Source organism: Ursus arctos, unplaced genomic scaffold (genome assembly GCF_023065955.2).
Source record: "Ursus arctos isolate Adak ecotype North America unplaced genomic scaffold, UrsArc2.0 scaffold_5, whole genome shotgun sequence".
Lineage (NCBI taxonomy): Eukaryota > Metazoa > Chordata > Mammalia > Carnivora > Ursidae > Ursus > Ursus arctos.
The window spans coordinates 63,792,247-63,818,299 of NW_026623067.1; the positions used below are offsets into that span (position 1 = coordinate 63,792,247).

General features: G+C 34.5%; 1 protein-coding gene across 6 annotated transcripts in view; it reads left to right on the top strand.

The window, feature by feature from the left end:
• The window catches only part of ZFYVE16 (zinc finger FYVE-type containing 16), a 47,897-nt gene extending 22,929 nt beyond the window's left edge, over positions 1 to 24,968 (top strand). For all 6 annotated transcript variants that reach the window (XM_026498714.4, XM_044384090.3, XM_026498715.4 and 3 more), the window contains 13 exons: positions 749 to 891; positions 2,861 to 3,239; positions 4,504 to 4,626; positions 5,319 to 5,474; positions 6,021 to 6,245; positions 9,631 to 9,713; positions 10,476 to 10,580; positions 10,943 to 11,090; positions 12,805 to 12,885; positions 17,271 to 17,433; positions 18,262 to 18,367; positions 20,313 to 20,480; positions 23,265 to 24,968. In XM_026498714.4, the coding sequence (XP_026354499.3) occupies positions 749 to 891; positions 2,861 to 3,239; positions 4,504 to 4,626; positions 5,319 to 5,474; positions 6,021 to 6,245; positions 9,631 to 9,713; positions 10,476 to 10,580; positions 10,943 to 11,090; positions 12,805 to 12,885; positions 17,271 to 17,433; positions 18,262 to 18,367; positions 20,313 to 20,480; positions 23,265 to 23,426 (2,042 nt within the window). In that variant the 3' untranslated portion in view covers positions 23,427 to 24,968. The remainder of the gene's footprint in view (positions 1 to 748; positions 892 to 2,860; positions 3,240 to 4,503; positions 4,627 to 5,318; positions 5,475 to 6,020; positions 6,246 to 9,630; positions 9,714 to 10,475; positions 10,581 to 10,942; positions 11,091 to 12,804; positions 12,886 to 17,270; positions 17,434 to 18,261; positions 18,368 to 20,312; positions 20,481 to 23,264) is intronic.
• The last annotated feature ends 1,085 nt before the right edge of the window (positions 24,969 to 26,053 follow it).

Below are 26,053 nucleotides of genomic sequence, written 5' to 3' on the forward strand. Positions count from 1 at the left end.
TTCCAATTTTCTCAATGTTTATCTGTATTATATTCTGGAAGGTAGATGTTGATCCTTTGATTTTTATATTGTCCTAAAACCGTCTGGCAGCTGTTTTCATAACCTTCCTCTGTGGATGCTTTGTAACAAAAGAGAACACATATTTATGCTGATATCTAGTTATTTCCTCCAAATTTGGGAGGAAAATATTAATAAAGTTCAATATCCACGTTATAAGAACAAAAAATATCATGCTTCTCTTATTAAGTACATTAAAAATAAGAAATGACCTATTTTAAATAAAGAATTTTAATAAAATGACCTCTGATGAACAAGTGATCCTGTTTACTTTTTTAGACTTTTTATACTTCTTTCTGTTCTTTGCATGTTTTTTTTGCTTATCTGTCATGCTCCGGTCTACATTTTTCCACCTTGTGCCGTAGTCTTTAAATTTTATTCATTCTTCACTCACTAGTAGTACAGGCTTTAAATCTGCTCCCAGTGTCTTAAAGATATAACCTCTCCTGTCCACTCTTTTTCTGCGTATGTGATTCCTAGAGTTACTCCTGCCTTTTGTATAAATTGGGAAAAGACTTCCATTCCGGCTAGATGAATCACAAAAGGCCGCTTCTCTAGGCCTTTGCAGCCCTGAGAAGGCAGATCTTGTCAGTGGATAGCAAAAAGGTTTTGAAAACATTTCTGAGTTGATTTAGTATTAAATCCTTGCAGTAGACCAAATTCAAGTGCTTTACTTTTTAACTGATTCTAGGATTATGCTCCAAAGAACAGAAGAGAGTATGGTTTGCAGATGGTATACTGCCCAATGGTGAAGTTGCAGATACAACAAAATTATCATCTGGAAGTAAAAAATGCTCTGAAGACATGAGTCCTCTCTTACCTGATATGCCCTTGGTAAGGAATCTAAAGAATGATTTGTTGATTTAATAACATTTTATTTTAAGTATATTTTGTAGTGTGATTATTAGAGTACTTTTTTTTTTTTAATGCTGTGAGCTTCCTAAAATGACAAATATATGATGTAGTGAATGTATTTTAGATTTTACCTTTTTTAATGTCAGTTTAGGGTAATGATTCTCAAACTTACTGGTCTCAGGACCCTTTTATGCTCTTAGAAGTTATTGAGAACTTGAAAGAGCTATAGATTATGTGGGTTATACCTAGTAATAATTACTATATTAAAATTGTGTGGGGTGCCTAGGTGGCTCAGTTGGTTGAGTGTCCAACTCTTGATCTCAGCTCAGGTCTTGATCTCAGGGTCGTGAGTTCCAGCCCTGCATTGGGCTCCATGCTGGGCATGGAGCCTACTTAAAAAAAAAAAAAAATAAATAAATCCATTTAATTAATTAAATTAAAATTGAGGAAAAAATTAAAAATTAATTTAAAAATTAATGTTTATTAATAGAAATAATTTATGAGACATTTTAAAACAGTTTAGTGAGAGGAATAACATTGTTTTACATTTTTGCAAAATACTTTGATGTCTGGCTTAATAAAAGATTCTCATGTCTGCTTCTACACTGAGTCTGTTGTGATATGTTGTTTTTGGGTAAATTATATGAAGAAAATCCTCAGACCTCACTGACTCCCTGAAAGGGTCTTGGGGACCTCAGAGAACCTTGACCCACATTTTAAGAACCCCTGGTATATGGAAATAGAACTGAGATTTAGTAATTTAATTTAGACTAATATTTGTTTAATGATTTTCAAACATTCAGTAAAGTATCTGATAGTGGTATTTATGTTTGCATTTACACAAATGTGCTAAATGTTAAATAAAAGATATGTAATACAGAATCCCAGCCCACTAAGAACTTTCATTGTAAAGTAGCAAAATATTCATAGAAGCAAGTATTCATACATGAAACGGGAATGCTTTTATTCAGTAAACAGATATTTATTGAGCATCTACTCTGTGCCAGTTACCTGGTTTATCCTGGGTGTATACACTAGACAAGATCGGTATGTATCCTGCTCTGTTTCACATACCATATAAACGTATGCTGTTTTTCAGGGTTCATGAGCTAGAATTTATAAATAGCCCTAATTACCACAAGCACCTACCCTCAATTGATATTTTTTTTTTTTAAAGATTTTATTTATTTATTCGACAGAGATAGAGACAGCCAGCGAGAGAGGGAACACAAGCAGGGGGAGTGGGAGAGGAAGAAGCAGGCTCACAGCGGAGGAGCCTGATGTGGGTCTCGATCCCAGATCGCCGGGATCACGCCCTGAGCCAAAGGCAGACACTTAACCGCTGTGCCACCCAGGCGCCCCCCTCAATTGATATTTTAACAAAATGAAAGTTCTAAACAGTCTAATAAGTTTTACTTGAGTTCATAAATACTTCTCATTTAATACTAACTCAGGTTTGGCCAGTTTAAAAAGAAAGGGGCTTTATTGAAGCTGGCTTGAAGTGTTTATTAGTGGTTACTATTGAGGAATACACCTACCACTCTGCTTCCTAACCATTCCCCTTCCTGCCTTGCCCCCTGATCTGTCCCTTGCTACCTTTCCTGATTCAAGGCTTTTTGGCTGTTGTCAGAAGGGGAGTTGGGTTAAACTTCGTTTGCTTACTGTGTGATATGGTATACAGGATACTGAAGTTCTCCTTGCCTCCTTTTAAGTCATTAAGACCTACTCAAGTATATGATATGGTAAAGCTCAACCTTACTCTTCTGAATTTAAAGGAACAAAATGGTACTGTTTCTTGGCAAATTTGGCTTTTGAAGAGTTCCTGAGGCCATCTTGGTTTTGTTTATTCTTATTAAAAAGGTATCTTTGGCTATAGAGATCAACATTTCACAGTTGAACAGAGAATATGAACTGATGGTTTTTTTCTTTTTAATTCCATATCTTACAGACAGTAAACACAGTGGATCATGCCCATTCTACTACAGCGGAAAAAGCAAACAATGAGATAGGAGATATTACAAGAAATGAGATAATTCGGAGTCCTATTTCTCAGGTTCCATCTGCGGAAAAACTGCCTATAAACACAGGAAGCGAGCGGTTACCTACTTCTTGTTCTTTTACACTAAATGATGACGTTTTTGCAGAAGTTGAGGGACCACCTAGTCCTACTGGTGTCTTAGTTCACAGCAATTTACCTGTTGCTAGTACTTCAGATTATAGGTTACTGTGTGGTATTGACAAGAATGTTTGCAATAAGATTAGTCTTCTACCTAATGATGAGGACAGTTTGCCCCCTCTTCTGGTTGCATCTGGAGAAAAGGGATCAGGTAGGATAATAGTTATTTAAATTTAAAAAAGAGGGTTTTCTTCCTTCCTTCCTTTTTTTTTTTTTTTTTTTTGAAAGAATGTATTGGTGAATTTTGTGATGTATGAAATGCATATTTTAAGCTGAGACAATTTGGTTGAAATATGTACTACAGTTTGGTATCTTTAGTTTACAAAAAGTCTTGTTATGTGAAACCAAATTCTGAAAAGATCTGAACTTTTGAGTTGAATGAATATGACTCATTTATCTCATCTTGAGTTCCTAATTTAGAATGAGGCAAAAGTTTAGTTTGACAGGGAAATTCGTACACTTTTAATCCTGAACATATTTCCATTGTATTAGAGTTTTAACTCCATATCATTTTTTTCTCAGCGTCCCCACTCCATACCTTTTTTTTTTTTTTTTTTTTGAAGGAGCAAAGTGCCTGATGAAGAGAGTATTGGATTGGACAGCAAAGCTAGGAATTTTAGTTTCTCATCTACTTAATACACCTGTGACTTGAAGCATGTGATTGAATCTCTTTGGGCTTCAGTTTCCTATGTAAAAGATGAGAACTTATTTGATCTCTAAGGTCCTTTCCAAGCTGGAGATTCTGGCTAGCTCCCACCTCAGAGTAGTTCCTTAGGAATACAGCCTTGTCACCCTTGCTGCATCCCTCAACCTGAAATGATTATGTTCTGTGCATGATAATATAGGGGAATGAAGTTGGGATCTTTGTTCTGTCACTGGGAGCTATTTCATGAACCTAGCTATAGTGGCAGAAATACCTTAAGCCCTATACTTCACATGCCATACATATTTTCCTGTTGATTGTCAAGATCTTTTTTTGACATTTGGTCAGTGACATAGGGCATATGGCAGCAAGTGGTATGTACAGCCTGAGTCTAGACTACTTTAAGAGTTGCAAAGTTCAGAATTTATGGAGTGGCTGGCAGTCTAGAATCTAATTTACAAAAATGCTTGTTTTAAAATTGTACAGGGCTAAAATTGTATAAATATGCTATTTAATCAACATATTTGCATATATACTATATATAATATATCAGGATTTATATGTATTACAGTGTTAGTACCTTTAGGTAAGTAGAAAAGTAAAAATGAGTATGTAATAGTTGTGCAGGGTATTAACTGATTTTTATGAAATGGATTTGCTTTTGTTATTAAATTTTGATCAAGCCATTGATGGATTTATAAATCTTTTTTTTATTGCAAGCATATTTAACAGGAAGTCATATTCTAACTAATATATTACTTTCATGATTTAGTGCCTGTAGTAGAGGAACACCCATCTCATGAGCAGATCATTTTGCTTCTTGAAGGGAAAAGTTTTCGTCCTGTTACATTTGTCCTAAATGCTAATCTACTGGTGAATGTCAAGTTAGTATTTTGTAAGTAATGATTGATCTTTCTTTGCCTAATTGGTGTGTAGGATTTCTGAAATTAATTAAATTTTGACTGGCAACCATGAAAAGTAAGCAGCATTGGATGTTGATTTGTCAGCCACATATGAATATAGATTTTGCAAATTTATATTCAGTGGGACTTAAAACCTTAAAGATTTTTACTAGTGTTCTTCATTTAGTCCTAGGTTAAGGATATGGGCTCCTAGCTATACCTGATGTTCAGCATACAATTGACTGTATTTCATACAGCTTTTAGATAAATTAAAACTTGCTAATTAAGCAAGAATCTTGATTTAGTAGCAATAAAGATAGTTTTAAAGTAAGTGACATGTGACCTAATTAAAAGTAAGGAAGTAAATAATCCTCAGTACTCATCAATGAATCTTTCAGCGTTTCATTCTCTGAAACAAACTTGATTCTTACCCACTACATTTCAGCATATTAGTGTATCTTTTATTTTTATTTTAGTGTTATTTATTAATTGACTCCATAAGATAGTTTTTCATCCTTTCTCTTTTTTGCATTAATCTCACACAATTCAATTTAAATTTTTTTTTGTGAGGAGAACTGGGAAAATAAGAAATGTGAAAAGTTGTGCTTCATGCAAAGGACAACTATATTAGTTTCTTTGGTTAACAGAAGTTGACATTCATAGTTATATGCTTTTATCACTTAAGATTCCTCAGACAAATACTGGTACTTCTCAACCAATGGACTGCATGGCTTGGGACAGGCAGAAATTATTATTCTGTTATTATGTTTGCCAAATGAAGATACTATTCCAAAGGACATCTTCAAACTATTTATCACCATCTATAAGGATGCTCTAAAAGGTATAGCATTTTATTTTGAACTGTTCGGGGGGGGGGGTAAATTAATTAAAGGCATTTATGCTTTTGGCTATGCTAACTGTACTAAAGATTTATTTTGTGAAGAGATTGCTAATTTCTTAAAAGATCTTAGTCATCATTTTCAGTCTCCTTAAATCTAGCATTTTATGTGATTAGTGTTTTTACACAGTTTTTTAATTTTAAAAATGGAAATAGATTTGCCTTCTTGATTTTATACGTGTCTATATACCTATCTGTGTAAGACTGGGGGAGACATGATGAATTTTCACATGGTCATGCAGTAAAGAGAAAAATTTAAAACCACCTATGGTTAGAAACATTTTCAAATTTTTATTCACAATTCCCAACCTCCAGGAATAACTGAGCTTTGTGCACACAAGTTATTCAATAGATGCTTCTTTAAGTGTGGAAATAAGAAAAAAAAAAATCCACATTGCTGTTATTTAAGAAAGTTTATACTGCAACATTCAGACTCAGAATGCCTTTTAAAACTACTTAAATTCTTTTTATTAATGATTTTATTTCCAGGAAAATACATAGAAAACTTGGACAATATTACTTTTACTGAGAGTTTTCTCAGTAGTAAGGATCATGGAGGATTTCTGTTTATTACACCTACTTTTCAGAAACTTGATGATCTCCTGTTACCAAGTAATCCTTTTCTTTGTGGAATTCTTATTCAGAAGCTAGAGATTCCCTGGGCAAAGGTTTTTCCTATGCGCTTAATGTTGAGACTGGGTGCAGAATATAAAGGTAAGTTTTAGAATAATAAGTTAAATCATATAGATTCAGATGTAGTAAATGTAAAATAAGAATTTCAGGGATATCATTAAAATCGATGTTTAATTGATTTAAGGGGACTACTTTTGTTTTGATATACTTTCAAAATTCCAAGACAGCCCTCCTCTACTACCAAATGATTGTTTAGACAACCTTGGTATGTCATGAAGTTTCTTGATGTTCATAATTATATTAACTTACCTTAAAAAATTTTGTTTTTACATCTCAGAACCAAATATAGAAAACATTGAGAAGTTTTCTTAAAAGCATGTATGTAGGGAGTTCATTTTGTTATGATGGTAAATGATTTTCCCTCTGAATTTGTGTACATCATAAAGCCAAACACAAAGGATTGTGAAATAATGGTCCCAGTTTATGTATGGTTATTTCTAAGTTGAAATCATTTTTAATGTTAAAATTTTTGAATTCCCACCCTTTATCCTTGAGTTTTTTCAAGAAATTATTTATTTATTACATGTAAAGTATATCTAATGAAGTTTTAGGCATTTGATTCCAATAGAATTAAATAGGTATTTTCTTGGAGGAAAATTAAATGGAGGGGATTTATAAAATTTATAAAATATTTCAAAGTGGACAAATTCAGTGAAAGATATAAATCTCTCTCTTTGGCAAATTTATCAAACTCTTTGATTTTGTGGGGGAGGTTTTTACCATTTAGGGTTTTTTGGTTTTTTTTTTTTGAGATTTGTTAATTTTAGAGAGAAGGGAGGGGGCAGTGCATGGAAGCCAAGGGAGGGGCAGAGGGAGACAGAGAATCTGAAGCAGACTCCCCACTGAGCGTGGAGCCCAGCTCTGGGCTAGATTTCACAACCCTGAGATCATGACCTGAGCTGAAACCAAGAGTTGGATGCTTAACAATTGAGCCACCCGGGTAGCCCACCATTTAGGATTTAAATATGTGATACTGTTGTGTAAAAAGTATCAAAATTTTAATTTCATCTCAGGTTTTTTACTGTGTAAACTACAGAGCTTAGAAAAGTTTATTTTGCCTCAAGTGTTTCATCCATTCAGCCTGATATTTTGTCTCTGCTATAAATATTTGAATGCTATTTTTATGGAAAGTTAGGTCAATATATAATCTTAAGTCATTATGGAACATATAATTTATAAGTTTGGCCAGTATATTGGTATCACTTCTAGATTTTCTCACACACAAAGAAGGAAAATCATGGAGCAATTTCTGGGACTTCTCAAAAGATCACAGGAGTTGGAGCTGCAAAGCTATGATAGCTGTTTAGTGATGATGAAGATAAAAATCACGAATTATACAGGTTTTTCCCACTATCCGAAAGTAGAACATTCCTGTGAAACGTTTTGTATGCCAAAATGGCATAAAGCAAAGAAACCATTACCATTTCTTTTTTGTTGTTGTTTAAAGATTTATTTATTTGAGAAGGTGAGGGGCAGAGAGAGGAACACAAGCATACTCTGCACTGATCATGGAGTCAGATGCGGGACTCCATCTCAAGACCCATGAGATCACGACGTGAGCTGAAACCAAGAGCTGAATGCTCAGCTGACTGTGCCACCCAGGCACCCCAACCAGTACCCTTTCATAAACACAAAAAATCTGTTTCTTATTTCTTTCAGTTGGTGAAAATAGTTACTAACACAGGTCTTTTGTAAAAGCAAAGTGGTATAAAGCAGACTTTTGGTTGGGAGGAAACCTGTACATAGAAATTAATTAGTCTTAGCTATTTCTGAATTCATTGGGTAATGTTGAATTTTAGATATACTGACATTTTGATGTTATTGTTGGCCATGCCTCTAGATACAAACTTGGAAATGTGATGTGTGTGTATATGTGTTTGTTAGAGATAATGTATGTATGGAAGATTTAATGGCAAAAGTTAAAGTCCCAAGATTAAAGATTGAAAATAATGGTCTGAAATTAGATTATCTAGACTTACATTGAGACCATTTGGAATACCATTCACTGTTGTATGAGGTCCTTTATAACTCTGAAACAGAATGTCTTTCTAAGTCATAACCTTTTGAAAATACTGTTTCAAATAAATTACCTCAATCAAGTTGTAAAGGATGTTCCCTCATTCATAAAAGATGGAGTAAAAGGCATCATTTATCTTAATCGTATCTTATCATTTTAATGTCTTTTACCACTAATGTCCTATGTTTTTTTTCCAGTCTGCACCCTCTGTCCTCTAAATAACATAGTTGTCCTTTTAAAATAAAAACTCAAAAATAGGGGTGCCTGGGTGGCTTGGTCAGTTAAGCATCAGCCTTCGGCTCTGGTCGTGATCTTGGGGTCCTGGAATCAAGCCCCATGTCGGGCTCCTTGCTCAGCAGGGAGTCTGCCTCTTCCTCTGCTCTTCCCCGCTGCTTGTGCTCTCTCTCTCTCTCAAATAAATAATCTTTAAAAAACAAAACAAAACACTAAAAAATATGTTGGTAATAACAAAGATGTGAGTTACTCTGACTTAAATTTTAAAAATAGATGTCAGGTAATACATTTTCTTAGAGTTTTAAGGACATTTATTAGTGTAAAAGGTATGAGAGAGGTTTGTTTGCTTACTGACCTAGGCTGAGAACTGAAGGTTAAAAAGGTTTCTGCTTTTTATCATTATAGAAATGTCCTACCTTCCTTTTTTTCCAGGATCTCTGCTGCATTGCCAACCAAATATCTTTTCCTTTTTGGTGAATAATATGTATAGTGCCCTAAAGAAAGAGAAAAGTAGTTAGGTGATAGACTCCATGTTCCTTCTAGTTCTCTGCACTGACTTCTCTGACTCTGTGTGCCCCTTTTATCAGGCTGACCCAAGAACTATAAAAGTTTATTACCATCTATAAATTTGCACAACTGAACATTAATTATACATGCCTTAAAATTTTTGAGTTCTTCATATTTCTCTTTAAAAATTCTCTTTAAATTATCAGAACTTTATAGGGTTCTATCCCGTTACTATAATTTTCCTGTCATTATCCTTTTGTGGAAACAACATCTATAATGAAAAGATGAAATGCTTTGGAATCAAGCAAGCTTAAATTTCAAATCTGTTTCACTGTTTATTAACTTAGTCACCATAAGCAAGTTTATTAATCTATATGTCTCTACTTTCCCATTATTAAAGTAGGCGTAGACATATTTGCCTTACTGGTTGTTTTAGGGCCTAGATAAGATAGTGTATGTAAAGTTTACAGTTCAGTGTAACATCCAATAGATACACACTATGGGGTTAATGTCTCTCTCACTTTCCCCAAAGAACTGATTGGGTAGTATTTATCCATAATGTTTGAGAAATGAGAATTAAAAGTAATAAATTCAAGACTTTTTTTGGGTTTTTATTGACAGTAACCAGTTTTTCTTTCTTGTGTATAGCATATCCTGCTCCTCTAACGAGTGTTAGAGGCCGAAAACCTCTCTTTGGAGAAATAGGACACACCATTATGAACTTACTTGTTGTGAGTAATCAAACTATTAAGTATTTTTATGTTGTTATTTTAAATTTTTATTTAGCATATTTTACATATTTATATTTTCCTATTTTAATTCGGCATTTTTGGTATAATGAAAGTTCATTTATAATATATCTTAATTTATTTAGCAGAAATGGGCTCTGTTTTTAATGAATTGCTTTTTAGAACAAATCTCCTAATATATGTGTACCTGATTGTAATTGTCTTTTGATTTGTTCTGCTGCAGTGCTTTCACATGTAGGTAATGTGAGATCTACGCAGTTGTTGAAGAGTTAGCAAAAGTGTTAGTATATTAAGTCAGTCAGTTTGGTGATTTTGAGCAAATTGTGGCCCAGGTTTCCTCATTTGTAATAGGAAGAATTGGATTAGATAATCTCAAGTTCCTTTCCACCTCTTTTTTCTGTAATTGTTTTATCTGTAACCATAGAAAAGTATTTCAGTGGACTTACTTTTATTTATACATGTTTACTTTGAAGACCTATTTTGGAAGATCTGCAATTAGAAAGAGGAGATCATCCCCAAATACTACAGAATTCTTTCTGAGAATGATATTCTTTATTACTGTTGTGGAGTAGTTGGAAGGATTAGTTGGTTTTTTTCAGTTGGTACTGCTTTCTGGATGGCAATTTGATAGTTAATGTATCACAAGTCTTAAAATGATGGATACTCTTAAAAAGGATTTAATGAATGGGTAAAATGCTTATGGATAGTTTAATGTTTATGGAAATGTCATTATTTTATATGTAGGACCTTCGAAATTACCAGTACACCTTGCATAATATAGATCAGCTATTGATTCATATGGAAATGGGGAAGAGCTGCATAAAAATACCTCGGAAAAAATATAATGATGTAAGTCTAATTTCTTCATGCAGATTTTGAAGATAATTATTGAACATATCTTTAAAAGTGTGTTAAATTTGTTTTGAATCGGACTGTCTAATACATAATGGCAAAAATATTTTTGAAATTTTAGATTTGTTTTCTAATGGATTTGTTTAATACTGTTTTTTAAACTTTTTCTTCACTGTTTTATCTATTAATTGAGGTGATTTTAACTTAAAACATTTGTTTCCATCACATTCTCAGGGAGTTGTCCAGACCAAAGCTTGATAATTATGAAGCTGGTCAGAAATGTGGCCCTTTGAATGACTGTAACTAAAACAGACATAACATGTTAGTAGTGTTTCTAAATGAGTGTTGTTTTTTCCCAGGTAATGAAGGTTATAAATTCTTCTAATGAGCATGTCATTAGCATTGGAGCTAGTTTTAGTACTGAAGCAGATTCTCACCTAGTCTGTATACAGAATGATGGCATTTATCAAACACAGGCCAACAGTGCCACTGGCCATCCTAGAAAAGGTAAGTGTTGGTTCCTAGTATTGATCTATAAAACTACCTCAATAAATGGAATTCCTTTTAAAGGGGAAGTATATATATATTTTACTTATTTGCTGAATTGATGGTAATAATACAATATGATTTAAAATTTTAGCTATGCCAACAGATTAAAAATTGCTTCTAATTTGTATTTTTTTTCTTGGGCTACATTAGGTTTAAAGACTTGAAACACTGTATTTATTTTGATACTTCAGGTTTAATTTATCCCATATGGTGTTGAATCTTATTTTCAGTAATTTCTCTCTGGAATGAGGTGTTTGTCACCTTTGTTTGCTCTCTGCTCCAACTCCTCTTAGGGGAGTACAGTCTGGATAAGGATGAAGAATGATTTATAAAACTGTAAGTGGCTGGGGATATAGAAATGGTAAAGATGGTGGAGTAGCATATGTGAGTGACATTACTCTCAGTTCTGGCTGAATGGCCTCAGTGACTACTGTGATTGCCAAATCCTTGCAGCAGAGGGCCTAACAAATGGAAGTGAGTATTTCATAAAATTGATACATTTTAAAATAACATATTTAAAATAGTCCGACATTCTGGCCGCTAATAAAATTAGCAGCCTCTGATTATAAAGGTAATGTATACTTACTTGGTAAGTTTGGAAAATATGTTTTAAAAAGTAGTAAAAGGAAAAAAAGTGCCAAGATATGGCCATTGTGGACATTTTAATATGTTTCCTTCTTATATTAGTATATATCTATTAAATAGATGGTTTTATAGTGGATATTTACAGTTTTGTATTTTTTTTACTTAATATGTCATTAGTACTTTTGTTATTAAAATGTAGCAACTATTTAATATTTGTTTGTTGTATATGTATTATAAAATTTGAAAGGTATAGGTATCTACAGTGTGAAATCTCCTTTCCTCCCTTGACCCCAAGGCTACCCTCTTCTCTTCTCTTCCCCACAGGCAACCAAACCAGTGTTATCAGTTTTTTGTATATCCTTTGAGAAACATTTTTGCTTGCATGTATATTTAAGCAAACACACACACATCTTTCTTCCACTTTTTAATTTTTATTTTTAAAAAATTTTTAAATTTTTAGCAAATTTCTTCCACTTTTTTAAACAAGTCATAACATATGTTCCATTCTGCACCTTGCTTTTTCTTTTAACACACCTTGGAGATGATTCTGTTAGTATAAAAGAACTTGCCTTCTCTGTAACTTTCCACTTTATATGTATACATCATTTAATGTCTCATTAATGGACATAGTTGTTACCAATTCTTGGTTATTTATAAAAATGTACTATGAATAACCTTGTATATGTGCAATTCCTGGTTGTAGAATTGGTGTGTCAAAGGATATATGTATTTATAATTTTAATAGGTAATTAATAAGTTGTCTTCCATGGAGATTGCTCAGATTTATGCTCTTACCAGTGGTGGATATTTGATTTCCCAATTTCCCATACTCCCACTGACACAGACACAAACATTTTAAGTAGTATAATAGCTATCAGTTATTATATACAAACATTAAATATTCTTTATGCAATATTTTATCTTAATTTGGTTTAGTTTGTTTTTTTATTAGCTTTCTAATATAAGTGATATGGGCATGGCATTTATCAAATACTTAAATATGCCATGCTCCACATTATACATTTAACAAATACCAAACAGCATTAAAAAAAGGTAAGTTAAAACATAAATGTATTTTTCTTATCAGTGACAGGTGCAAGTTTTGTGGTATTCAATGGAGCCCTAAAAACATCTTCAGGATTTCTTGCTAAGTCCAGCATAGTTGAAGGTATGAGTTTCATCTTTAGGATTGTTTGAATGTAAAGATGTTTACCATTTCCTTTTAAAATATATTTGATACTTACAAAAGAACATATGTCAGTTACAAAGCACAGTACCACAAACTTACATGAAATCATTACCCAGCTCAAGAAGTAGAACATGGTCAATATTTGGGTCTACGTTAAGTATAACAACTCTGCCATAACCTGCACTTCCTGCCTGTACAGAGCCTAAAAGTCAGTGTGAGGTGAGAGCTTAGGGCATTTCTTTAGCATGCAGCCACCCTCAGTATGCATACAGGATTGTACATGTGTGTGGCCTTCTAAATTCCCAGAAATATGTTAGACTTTTTCAGAGTCCAAATGGACATCTCATTCCCCAACTTTTCCTTTTAAGTGTTTGGTTGGCCTATTGTTTGCTTGTTATCTGCGGCCACAGGTAGCTGAGATGTTAATCATTGGCTTCGAATTGTTTTTCACAGATGCTCCCTGAGAAAAAACTTTTTGCACTGGGCAAAGTACTCGACATTAAAAAAATGATAATTCTCTGATAATGAGGCTTTGAAGGAGCTCCAGCCTCCTTTTGCCGTTTCCAGTGGCTACCAGGCTGTTGGTTTTTAAGGTTTCCACTGAGCTAGAGAGGAGGGGATGGGAATAGGAAAGTTAAAATGACACGAAGAACAAAGCTTGCTGTTCTTATGAAGATCCAGCCATTTTTCTTAAATGAATACTCCCCAGATTGCTGCAAGCCTTTGGTTAATTTCCAAAGAAACTAAAAAAGTTTCTTCTTACTGTTTCATTGTTCTTTTGGAGGAGAGTATTTTTGGAGATTCTTAAGTCTGCTTTTTCATTAATGTCATCCTCCATACTATCTCAGACATAGCTTTATAGGAAGTCTTCCCATCTCTGATGCCACACACATACTTTATTCCTTTTTTCAGTAGTGCCTTGGCCACTCTCAGCCTTTTGATTTTCCATATTAATTTTAGGATCAACTTACCAGGTTCTAAATGGTCCATGGGAATTTTTATTGGAATTGCATTAAATCACTAGTTTAATTTTGAGAAAAACTGGCATATTTTCCATTCTCAGTGTTCCTATCCATAAAAATAGGCTATCCTTAATTTAGAAAATGTTCAGTGTCTTTCAGTAAAATTTTGTAGGGTACCTGGCTGACTCAGTCAGTAGAGAATGAGACTCTTGATCTCAGGGTTGTGGGTTCGAGCCCCATGCTTGGTGTAGAGATTACTTAAAAATAGAATCTTCAAAAAATAGAATTTTGTAGTTTTTGTATAGATCTTACATATCTTTTCTTTTAAAGATTTATTTATTTGAGAGAGAGAGAGGTGGGGGGGAGGGGGAGAGGGGGAGAGAGAGAGAAGAATCCCAAGCAGACTCCCAGCCAAGCATGGAGCCTGACTCTGGGCTTGATCCCACAACCTTGAGATCATTACCTGAGCCGAAATCAAGAGTCTGATGCTTAACCAACTGAGCCACCCATACGCCCCACATATCTTTTGATTTATTTCTGTAACATAGATTTTATTGCTGATGTAAATGTATCTTTTTAAATTAAAATTTTTATCTATTTTGATGTATAGAAATTCATTGATTTCTATACATCTATCAGCTACACTTCTGAACTCTTATTTAAAATAATTTGCTGGGGCACCTGGGTGGCTTAGTCGGTTAAGCATCTGCCTTCAGCTCAGATCTTAGGGTCCTGGGATCAAGCCCTGTGTCAGGCTCCCCTAGTCAGCAGGGAGTCTGCTCCTCCCTCTCTCTCCTTCTGCCCCTAACCCTTGTTCGTGTGCTTGCTCTCTCTAATAAATAAATAAAATCTTTTTTTTTTTTTTTTTTTTTTTTTTTTTTTAGTAAATGTGTCATTGTAGTGACATATTTTTGTCAGGTTTTTTTTTTTTTAAAGATTTTATTATTTTGGGGAGAGAGAGTGAGTTTGCCCTAGGACCTCAGTTCCCTGATCTAAGAGTTGTTCATTTTCAATTTGTTCAACATTTGTCTTGTTGTGAGGATGGGAGTGACAACTTCCAGGCTCTTTATATGTTGGCGCAAATACAAGAAGTCAGAAGAATTTTTTGTAATATAAGTTGGCTGGCTTTCATTTATCTGAAGCTGTCCTTATTTCATTCTTAGTTTTGAAGGATGTACATCTAGATGTAGAATTCTTTGAAAGTTTTTATTTTCCTTAAAGATGTCATCTCATCTTTTAGCCTCCGTTGTTTCTAATGAATTCAGTATAATTTTTTACATTTCTTTCCCTGTATTTAATGTGCACTTTTCTCCAGTCGGTTTTCAAGATATCCTCTTTATCTTTGGTTTTCACCAGTTTTACTGTGATATGCCTTAATGTGGTTTTCTTTGTATTTCTCCTGCTTGGTATTTATGGAGCTTCTATGTGTGTCAATATTTTCATCAGATTTGGGGAATTTCTTACCATTATTAATTTTTTTATATCCCAGTCTTTTTCTTCTGGGAGATATCTATATATTTATATATGTATATATGCATATGTATATCTGTGTTTGTATTTATAGATATATCTGTTTTATACCATTCCTTGGGTCCTTGATGTTCTGTTTATTTTTCTTCAATCATTTTTCTCTTGGTTCTTTATTTATTTAAAGATTTTATTTATTTATTAGTCTCAGAGAGCGTGCATAAGAGCCAGAGGGGCAGGGAGAGGGAGAAGCAGGCTCCCCACTGCGCAAGGAACCTTATGTGGGACTTGATCCCAGGACCCTGGGATCATGACCTGAGCTGAAGGCAGACACTTAACTGACTGAGCCACCCAGGCGTCCCTTTCTAGGTTCTTGAGATTGGAAAATTTTTATTGACCTTTCTTCATGTTCTCTGAGTCTTTTTCTTGTCGTCTTCAATCTGCTATTAAGCCTATCCATTGAGGTTTCAATTTCAGGTTATACTTTTCAGTTCTAGAATTTCCCTTTGGGTTTTTTCAGTTTCTATATCTCTGTTAAGAGTTTTAAAATCTGTTTATTCATTTAGCCCGTATTTGCTTTTCATTTTTTGAATGTTTTGCTTTAGGTCTTTGAATATATTTTAGAATAGATGTTTCAAAGTACGTGTATATTTAATCCACTGTCTTGGCTATCCGTCTCATGGTTGGTTTCAGTTTTATAGAGGCTCACATTTTCTTTAGTTCTCTCTGGTAATTTTTGATTATGTATTTGTCATTGTTAATATGTTTTAGAGACTTAGATTCTATTAGCTTTTTCTGAAGAAGGCTTATTTATGTTTAAGCAGGCATTTTCATGGCATATCATGTTGAGCTTGTGTAGTGTGTATTTTTCACTTTGTTAACAGATGGATCTGTGGAACTCCTAAGGTGTTTACAGTCTGACAGGGCTCATTCTCTAAATCCATTTTGCCTACAGATTTTATAAGGGCTTTGTTTTTGCTTTGCCACAGTATAAATTAGTGAGGTGCTTGTAAGGTCTCTCTACCGTGGTTGGTCCAGACTGTCAATATCCCCCAGCATTGCTTGATTTCTAGTATCTCTGTTCTGTTCCCAATTCTAATAGCCATTCTCTCTTCGGCCTCATCTAGTTTTACTCTATTAACGTGTCCCCAATTCTAGTGCAAGGATTCAAAGGGACCCTTATATACAGTCTTCTGGTGCCTTCCTCTTCAGTGTCTTTTTTTTTTTTTTTTTTTTTAAAGATTTTATTTATTTATTTGACAGAGATAGAGACAGTCAGCGAGAGAGGAAACACAAGCAAGGGGAGTGGGAGAGGAAGAAGCAGGCTCATAGCGGAGGAGCCTGATGTGGGGCTCGATTCCATAACGCCGGGATCACGCCCTGAGCAGAAGGCAGACGCTTAACCGCTGTGCCACCCAGGCGCCCCAACCTCTTCAGTGTCTTGACCCCAGATTCCAGGCTTCCCCAAACTTATCTCTGATTTCTCAGCCCAGTGTGGCCATGGTAGTTTAATGGGTCACCATGCAGAAATTGTCTTGAAGCAAAGAGCCTGAGCAGTTGTAGGCTTACCTGTTGAGTTTTCCTCTAGGAATCACAGTATTGCACTTCCTCTTGTTCAGTACCTGAAAACAATTGCCCCATACATTTTGTCTAGTTTTACAGCTGGTTGTTACAAAACAGCAGTGTGGCATCAGTAATTTCATTACAGTTCGTAATGAAAAATCTCGCCATTATTTAACTGTTTTCTTTAAAAAAGAGAATCCTTAACTTTGAAATATTTTTCATATTTCCTAGTAGAAAACAATCATTAAGATTATTTAACTCATGATGTAAAACTTATATCTTAGGCAGAACATATTTTGATAGCAAATTTTATGGATTAGACATATAAATTGATATTTAATAAAAGGAATGTGAAACATACCTCATTATTAGATGGCTTAATGGTACAAATAACGCCAGAGACTATGGATGGCTTGCGGCTTGCTCTACGAGAACAAAAAGACTTTAAAATTACATGTGGGAAAGTTGATGCTGTAGACCTAAGAGAATATGTGGATATCTGCTGGGTGGATTCTGAAGAAAAAGGAAACAAAGGGTAAGAATTTTTTGTTACTAAAATATAATTGATTTGATGGAGGGGGAATGATAAAACTATCCTGCTAACAAATTAAACATTTTATGAGTAAATATAGAATTATACAATTAAAGTGTTTATACACTAATAAATGTAGTCTGTTTTTTTCAAACATGTACCTAACCAGCCTTATGTGTATTTTCTTGGCCAGGATGCTATAAACTATTAAAGTGTGGTCATTTTGGCAGGGGACAGTGATAAAATGTGCATTGTGTAGCAGTGTGACCTTTATGTCAAGGTTGTGAAAGGCAATGTACTTTTTCTGTTGTTTCATCCCTTTTTTGTGAAGTAAGTAAAGGATTCCCTTTGGATGTTTAGTCTGTATTTTATTGATTCACTGTAAATACAGCAACTGAATTTAATAATATATACATTAGAGGTCTTATAGAATATTACTGACACTCCTTTTCAATTACTATTTTCTTTCTTTTTTGGAGATTGGTTAAAGGATCTGGAGTAAAGAAGAAAAGAGAGGGCTAATGCTGAGGGATTCCAAGATAAAGTTTTTAAAATTCAGGAGATAGCTTTTCTGCTAGGAAGCTAAGGCATTTTAAACCTCAGGTCTGAATTGGGGATATGAAAGAGTAGATATAATTTACTACACAATCAAGAAATCTTGGTAAATGAATGGACTATAGTTTTAATTATTTTGTATGTAACTGAGTTATTTTAGTGCTATAAATACATAGTTTTCATATATTTTCTCCTTATTTGTTCAAATCTAATAATTCATTTCATAGAAAACATTTTGGTACTAATGATACTACTGTATTATGTTTTATTCTGTAGTGTTATTAGTTCAGTGGATGGAATATCATTACAAGGATTTCCAAGTGAAAAAATAAAACTGGAAGCAGATTTTGAAACCGATGAGAAGACTGTAAAGTGTACTGAGGTAACTGAGAAAGAAGATTCCTTCCCTTTACATATTGTGTTTGGATATGACTATTATTTTTTTTGAACTTGGGAGATTTCTCATTGCAGCTTATTAATACTTTTTACATTACATCTTGAAACACACATTTATTTTCACCCCAGACTGGCTTTTTTATACCACATTTTGATTTCCATAAGATTATTTCAGGCTATTGTATGGTGGTACTCCCAGCCAGCTCACAGTTAAGTTTTGGCAACATTGCCATCTTTGTATAGTATATGTTACTTGACCATATTGTTTTCATTTTTCTCTTAGTTTACCAAAAATATATATGTAAATTAAAACAAACTTACTTTCTTTCTTTCTCTCTCTCTCTCTCTCTCTCTCTGTATTTAAAGTAGGGTCCACGCTAGGCCTGCTTAATGCAGGGCTTAAACTCACGACCCCAAGATCAAAACCTGAGTTGAGATCAAGAGTCAGATGCTTAGCTGACTGAACCACCCAGGCAACCCCCCAAATAAAATATTTTATAGGGGCACCTGGATGGCTCAGTTGGTTAAGTGACTGCATTCAGCTCAGGTTATGATCCCGGAGTCCTGGGGTCAAGTCCCACATTGGGCTCCCAGCTCAGCAGGGAGTCTGCTTCTCCCTCTGATCCTTTCCCCTCTCATACTCTCTCTCTCTCTCAAATAAATAAAATCTTTTTTTTTTTTAAAGATTTTATTTATTTATTTGACAGAGAGACAGCCAGCAAGAGAGGGAACACAAGCAGGGGGCGTGGGAGAGGAAGAAGCAGGCTCCCAGAGGAGGAGCCCAATGTGGGGCTCGATCCCAGGACTCTGGGATCACGCCCTGAGCCAAAGGCAGATGCTTAGCAACTAAGCCACCTAGGCGCCCCTCAATTAAATAAAATCTTTAAAAAAATAAGATATTTTATAGATATCAGTTTATAATTAGCATTCACATAAGAAAATTATTTTTGCATGTTCCAACTTTTTTTAAACTAAGAGGATGTGAAATCATAGACTCCCTACCCCTTAGTGTACTTTCATATTCCTTCTCACTCTGCCTCCTGGGTCAGGCAGTCTTACTAATTTCTTCTGTATTATCTGTGATTTTATGCATGTATAAGATAGATAGAATCTATAGAGGATATAGAAATTATAGAACATCAGGTTGCCTGGGTGGCTCAGTTGGCTGAGCATCTGCCTTTGGCCCAGGTCATGATCCTGGGGCCCTGGAATCGAGCCCCATGTCGGGCTCTGCTCAGTGGGGAGCTTGCTTCTCCCTCTCCCTCTACCTGCCGCTCCCCCTGTTTGTGCTTTCTCTGTCAAATAAATACATAAAATCTCTAACAAAAAAAAGAAATTATAGAACATTATTTTTTTGTTTTATCTTAACTTCATTAAGATGTCCTCACAGGAAGGTGCTGTTATAGGGTGGACTCATTAGTGTACTTCTCTAAACTGAATTAATAGGGCTTTTGTTGCTACAGGTTAATTTTAGGTAAAAACAGCTAAGTCATGCCATAGTCCATAATCTTTGGTTTTAGGCTTTTACTACTTATAGATCAAGATATATATATTTACACACACGGTGGTTTTTTTTTTTTTTTAAAGATTTTTTTTATTTGAGAGAGAGAGGGAGAGTGAGCACCAGCAGGGGGAGAGGCAGAGGGAGAGGGAGAAGCGGGTGTGCTGGAACCTCCCTGCCCCCCTCCCCCTCACTGAGCAGGGAGCCCAACATGGGGCTCGATCCCAGGACCCTAGGATCATGACCCCAGCTGAAGGCAGACCCTTAACTAACTGAGCCACCCAGGTGTCCCACACACAATGCTTTTAACTAATGATTTCATGGCAGTTGTATTGGAATTTTATTAATAAAGTTGAATTGAAAGCAATTGTATTTTTAAAGCTGCTTTTAATCTTAATCATGACTTATTTCCTAATTAAATACATTTCAGGTGTTCTACTTTCTAAAGGACCAGGATTTATCTGTTTCAGCAACTCGTTATCAGTTTGCAAAAGAAATAGCCATGGCTTGTAGTGCTGCGCTGTGCCCTCACCTAAAAACTCTAAAGAGTAATGGGATGAATAAAATTGGCCTCAGAGTTTCCATTGACACTGATATGGTGAGACATGTTTTTGTGATGTATTTTTGAAATGAATGTATCCTATATAAAATAATCAAGTTTCTTCTTTAACCTTTTATTTGGGATGAATGAAGAGAACTAAAATTTGTTGAACGTCAGTGCTATATACTTCCTTTACATTTTCACCTTTATTCTCCACAACAGGGGTCAGCAAACTTTTTTGTAAAAGACCAGACAGTAAATAATTTAGGCATTGTGGGCTGTATGATGTCTTTTAAAACTATTCAGTCCTGCCATTATAGTGCACAAGTGGCCCATAGACACTAAGGAGCTCACTATGTTCCAATGAAACTTTGTTTACAAAAATAATTGGTGGGCCATATTGGCTCACAGGCTGTAGTTTGCTGATCTCTGCACTACATAAGGAGGTTTTTAGTTTTTTCATTCTGACTTTATTCTATAGTCACATGATTTAAAATTACAAAAGTCCAAAAGTGTTAAAAAAGAAAAAACCTAGTTTTTTCCTTCCCATGTAAGGAAAAACCAGTTCTTCCATACTATGTCTTTCTTTCCTATGAGTCTCCTTTACAACTCACACAAAGTGCTTCATTTCTGACACTTCTGGTCACCAAATATGTAGAGGTTTTCCCCCTTCCACCAAGCAGTTCTTGGACACCAGCAGGATATCCAGAAATTCATCTCAGTTTTGACACTATCTACCCAGATATCATCAGATACCACAGGTTAAGGTTTCAGTCCATAAGATCGTGCCCCCACATACCTTCAGGTGCTGATCATAAGCCCAGGTTACTGGCTGTGCTTCTGACCAACCAGCTATAGGTCAGAACTCCTAACAACCCCTTCCTTGGGTTTAATTAATTTGCTAGAGCAGTTCACAGAACTTGAGGAAACACGTTAACCATTTTATTAAAGGATATGCAGATGAAGACATATACATAGGGTGAAGTTTGGGAGGTTCTCAAGCATAGGCACCTCTGTCCCAGTGGAGTCTGGGTGTGTTACCCTCCTGGTGTGGATGTATTAGCTGGCCTGAAGCTCTCCAAATCCCCCTCTATAGGGATTTTATGGAGACTTCCTTATCTAGGCATAATTGAACTCCATTTTTTAACCTCTCTCCCCTCTCTGGAAGATGAGGGGTAGGGCTGAAAAATCTAAAGTTTCTAATTATAGCGTGGTCTTTCTGGTGACCAGTCCCCATCCAGGAGCCCACCCAGAGTCACCTCATTAGAACAAAAAGTATTCCTAGTGCTCTTATCACTTAGGAACGTACAAGGGTTTTAGGAGCCCTGTGTCACGGACGGTGTGAAATACAAATATTAGAACAAGAGATATTTAGAGTGTTCTTATCACTTAAGAAATGACAAGGGTCTCAAGAGCTGTGTACCAGGAACCAGAAGTAGAGAACAATACATATTTTCTGTTATCTCACAAGTATGTGTATAATAGGACTATCTTATCCAACATTTCCAGAGAGCAACATTCATGTTGTCATCTATGTAATGGGTAGCCTCTAGAGATACTAACTCCAGGCCACAATGTAAGTGGTTCCCAGTAGAGTTGTATAAGGTAATAGCCCTGGAAAGATCTCTTTCCCACTCTTGACTCCCAACCCTGTAGTCTGTCCCCATACTCCTCATCCACCCTTCCTGGTCAGGCAATCAAATGTTACCCATTTCTTTGTAGTTTCTGTGATTTTTTGCATGTACAGCCAAGTAAATATGTAAGTCCTTTTCATTTCCCCCTTTACTCTTACTTTTTTTGACCATGCTTCTTTAAGATCTTATATTTTAGAGATATTTCATATTCTACATATTCTTTTTAACAGTTGCATAGTTGTTGATTATATAAATGTACCATAATTTATTTAACTAGTTTTTATGTAACTTTAGTATGCACTGATTGACATTTAGGTTATCCACAGTATTTTGCTTCTGCATAAGTGTGAGTATAACAAACATTCTAAGAAGTAGAATTGCCAGGTCTAAGTATGTACTCAATAGATATTACCAGATTGTCTCAAATAGGTATTTCTACCACAATTTGTATGAGAAAGTTCTTTTCCCTACATCTTTATCAAAGCAATATGTAATCAAACTTTTGAAATTTATGAATTTTATAGGTGAAAAATGGTACTCTAGTATTACTTTAATGTGCATTTCTATTTCCAACTTCCAATATAATCAATTTCAAAGCAAATTTTTCATTAGAATGGTTAATCTAAACATGAATGAGGTCATATACTGAGGATTTGCTTTTCTTCAGTCAGGATGTGTTAAACTCACAGTTCTTTTGTAAAGAACTTATATTTTGATCTCACTGTTAAAAGTTCTTTTTTCAAGGAAGTAATAATTTGTTATTTCGTCAGCTCTGTTAATTTTTTTAGTCAAATATATTAAAATGTAATTTTCACCAGCAACATTAAATTCAAATATTAAATATTTTTGCAACAACAAATTCAAAATATTTTTAAATAGATTTTTTGGTTTCTATTTAAATCATGTTGGTAATTATTTAAAACCTTGGTTCTCTAGTACATTTATGTGTGTGTTGAGAAGAAACCTAAAGTATGAAGTAGTGGCATTTAAACAATTTTTATGATATCTGTGGGAGAGACAGTGAAAATTTATATAGAAGATAAAAGAAATATAGGAGAATGTGGAACATTTTATGAGTAAAATATCAAGTATTTTCTTAACATGCTTAAAATGAATGATATTTTAAAATAGTTCATATTCATCTGCTGAGCTAAACAAGATTGCTTACTTTCTAGAGTTGACTTATCAAGATTTTTTTTCCCCCCAGGTTGAATTTCAGGCAGGATCTGAAGGCCAGCTTCTTCCTCAGCATTATTTAAATGATCTTGATAGTGCTCTAATCCCTGTGATCCATGGTGGGACCTCCAACTCTACTAGTTTACCATTAGAAATAGAATTAGTATTTTTCATTATAGAAAATCTTTTTTAGTGAAAGATACGAGTCATATTACATATTGCAAACTAATTTGTTAAAACTAAATTCACTAAAGCTGAAATGCCACAAACACTAAAAGTAAATGTTTGCTGTTTGAAACATGTAAGTTTTGCTTTTTAGGCAGGAAATGATCTTTTTAAATCATTAGCACAATATTTAAATCTCTAAAATTAAGAGACCCACAGTTTTTGAAGCTTTGACTTAATACAAGTACTAAAAAGACAAGGATTTCTTCTGTCTTTAATACATTTGTAGCATTTACTGTGTTATTTAAATGCAAAGCCAAAGTATCTGCACTTATGTATACCTCGCTATACCAAGAATGACTTTAATGAAGGCTCTTTTCAGGTGTAACCTTATGAGGGAAATTGCTGTTACATATGCCAGTTACATTGCTGGTTTCTAAAGTCTGTTAAAAATGAATTTCAGTGACACAGTTTTCAGATCTTAGTCTTACATGATAATTCTTCGAGTAAGGCAGATAACTTATTTGTATAATTGGAGTGGAGACCTACCTCCATGATTAGATAAACTCTGATTATTTGGATTAAAATCAGAATTTTGCCTTTTTCCTTCTCAAATTATTATATATATATATATATGTTTTTTTTCTTGATTAAATGGGTATTCTTAAAATAATTGTGGGTGCTTCAGAATTTTGTGCTTCTATATTTAAGTACATTGCTTTTATAGCAAGAATACGTGATTCGGTATGTGTTTTATAAGTCTAATAATTTATAAATAGGTAATATTTTTGTATTGCAGTGCATTATTTTTCCTCCTTTCCTTCAAAATATACCCCACTTTATTTACCACTTCTAAAAGTGATTGACAACAGGCCATATGACCCTTGAAGTAGTCATTATGTAGCAATAAATGAAGCCTGAAACAGGTTTTTTTTAACTTCCCCTTTAAACCTTAGAACTTTCTTGGCAAGTCAGCATATTTTCATTGACTCCAATGTATTAAATATACATTTTAATGAACTAATTACTTTTGCATATTTTAAATTCTTTATATGGTAGTTATTTTTTATAACAGGATATTAACATAAGTTAAATTCTATGTATTTGAAACTGTTACAGAACTTTCCTCTTCAAACAGCAACATTTTAAGAAGTACGTTGTGTTAAAAAAAAGCAAAGGGGATATTTTAGTTAGTCCTGTCATTTACATTATATAAAATACAATCATTATTTTGATGCTTTTTTTATTCCTATATGGTATATGTTTTTGTATCAAAAACACTCATTGTATATCTCAAGAAAAAGAAACTACACTAAATAACCCTGATGTAAGAAAAATACTTATGAAGCATCTCAACTTGAAGACCAAGTCAAGGTTATAACTCAGGATCTGAGGTCTCAGGCTAGGAGAGACTGAGAATTTTACTCCACTGGTCACATGGTTCGTACTGAATCACATCCGTAGTACTAACCAAAAATAACCTGTGAAGGAGATTATCAGTCTTCTGGAAGTAGCTACTTCATAAGCAATGTAAAATGTTGCAGCTGTTAAATAAAATGGCAACACAAAGTAACCTGTGAAATTTATTGAAATGGTGTAAGATTATTTTTATCAGTCCATGTTTTCTTTATATAGTGTGTTTATTTTGCAGTATAAGTAGTTGCAAAGTCTATGAATACTGAAATTATTTTATTTATTTTTTATTTTTTTAAGTAATCTCTACACCCAACATGGGGCTTGAACTCACGACCTTGAGATCAAGAGTTACATGCTCTTCTGATTGAGCCAGCCAGGCACCCCTGAAATTACTTTAAAATAACCAAATGGTGGAGAGCTCTCCCCATGATAGGATATCTTTAGATTTGTTTTCATAAAGTCTCTGTATTTAATGGAAATTGGAATAATGTGCCTTTGGAGGCACGTTTTAAAGTATTCTTTGTAGATGTAGGTTTCTGAATGCAGTTGTTACTTATTTGGTCATGTTCTTCACATTGGTTCTTATTTTGAAATTTTAATTTTTTTAAAGGTGAAGAAATAGAATGGTTCTTTGAATTCAGTCTGCAATGATATGTTTTTGGTCTTGGGCCTTTTAATGCTGGTCTCTTTATCAGAATTCTGAAATATAAAGTAAAATCTAGCCCACTCGTTCTGTGTAGCCACCCAGCAAATTTTGTGTGTCTATATACTTGCTATGTGCAGAGCATTTTGTTAGGCTTCACTGGTTGAAAGATGAATAAAATATTTCTTTCCCTATTGGAGCTGAATGTATGAAGCAGATAATTAACAAAGTAAAAGTAACTCCTATAATAGAGACAGGAATCTTGACTACGTGGTTGGAAAACAACCCAGGAGGCAACCCTCTCAGTTGCCCTCCCACTTCGGGAGCTTTATACTATCATTCAATAAACTTGGCTTTGCCGCCCACCAAAAAAAAAAAAAAAAAAGAAAAAAGAAAACAACCCAGAAGGATAGCCATACCGGTAAGGAGACGGCTACCTGAGAACTTGTTAGATAGTGGGCATTAAACTTGGCTAGGTAAGAGATAAAAATCTCAAATGTAGGGGTGCCTGGGTGGCACAGCGGTTAAGCGTCTGCCTTCAGCTCAGGGCGTGATCCCGGCGTTATGGGATCGAGCCCCACATCAGGCTCCTCCGC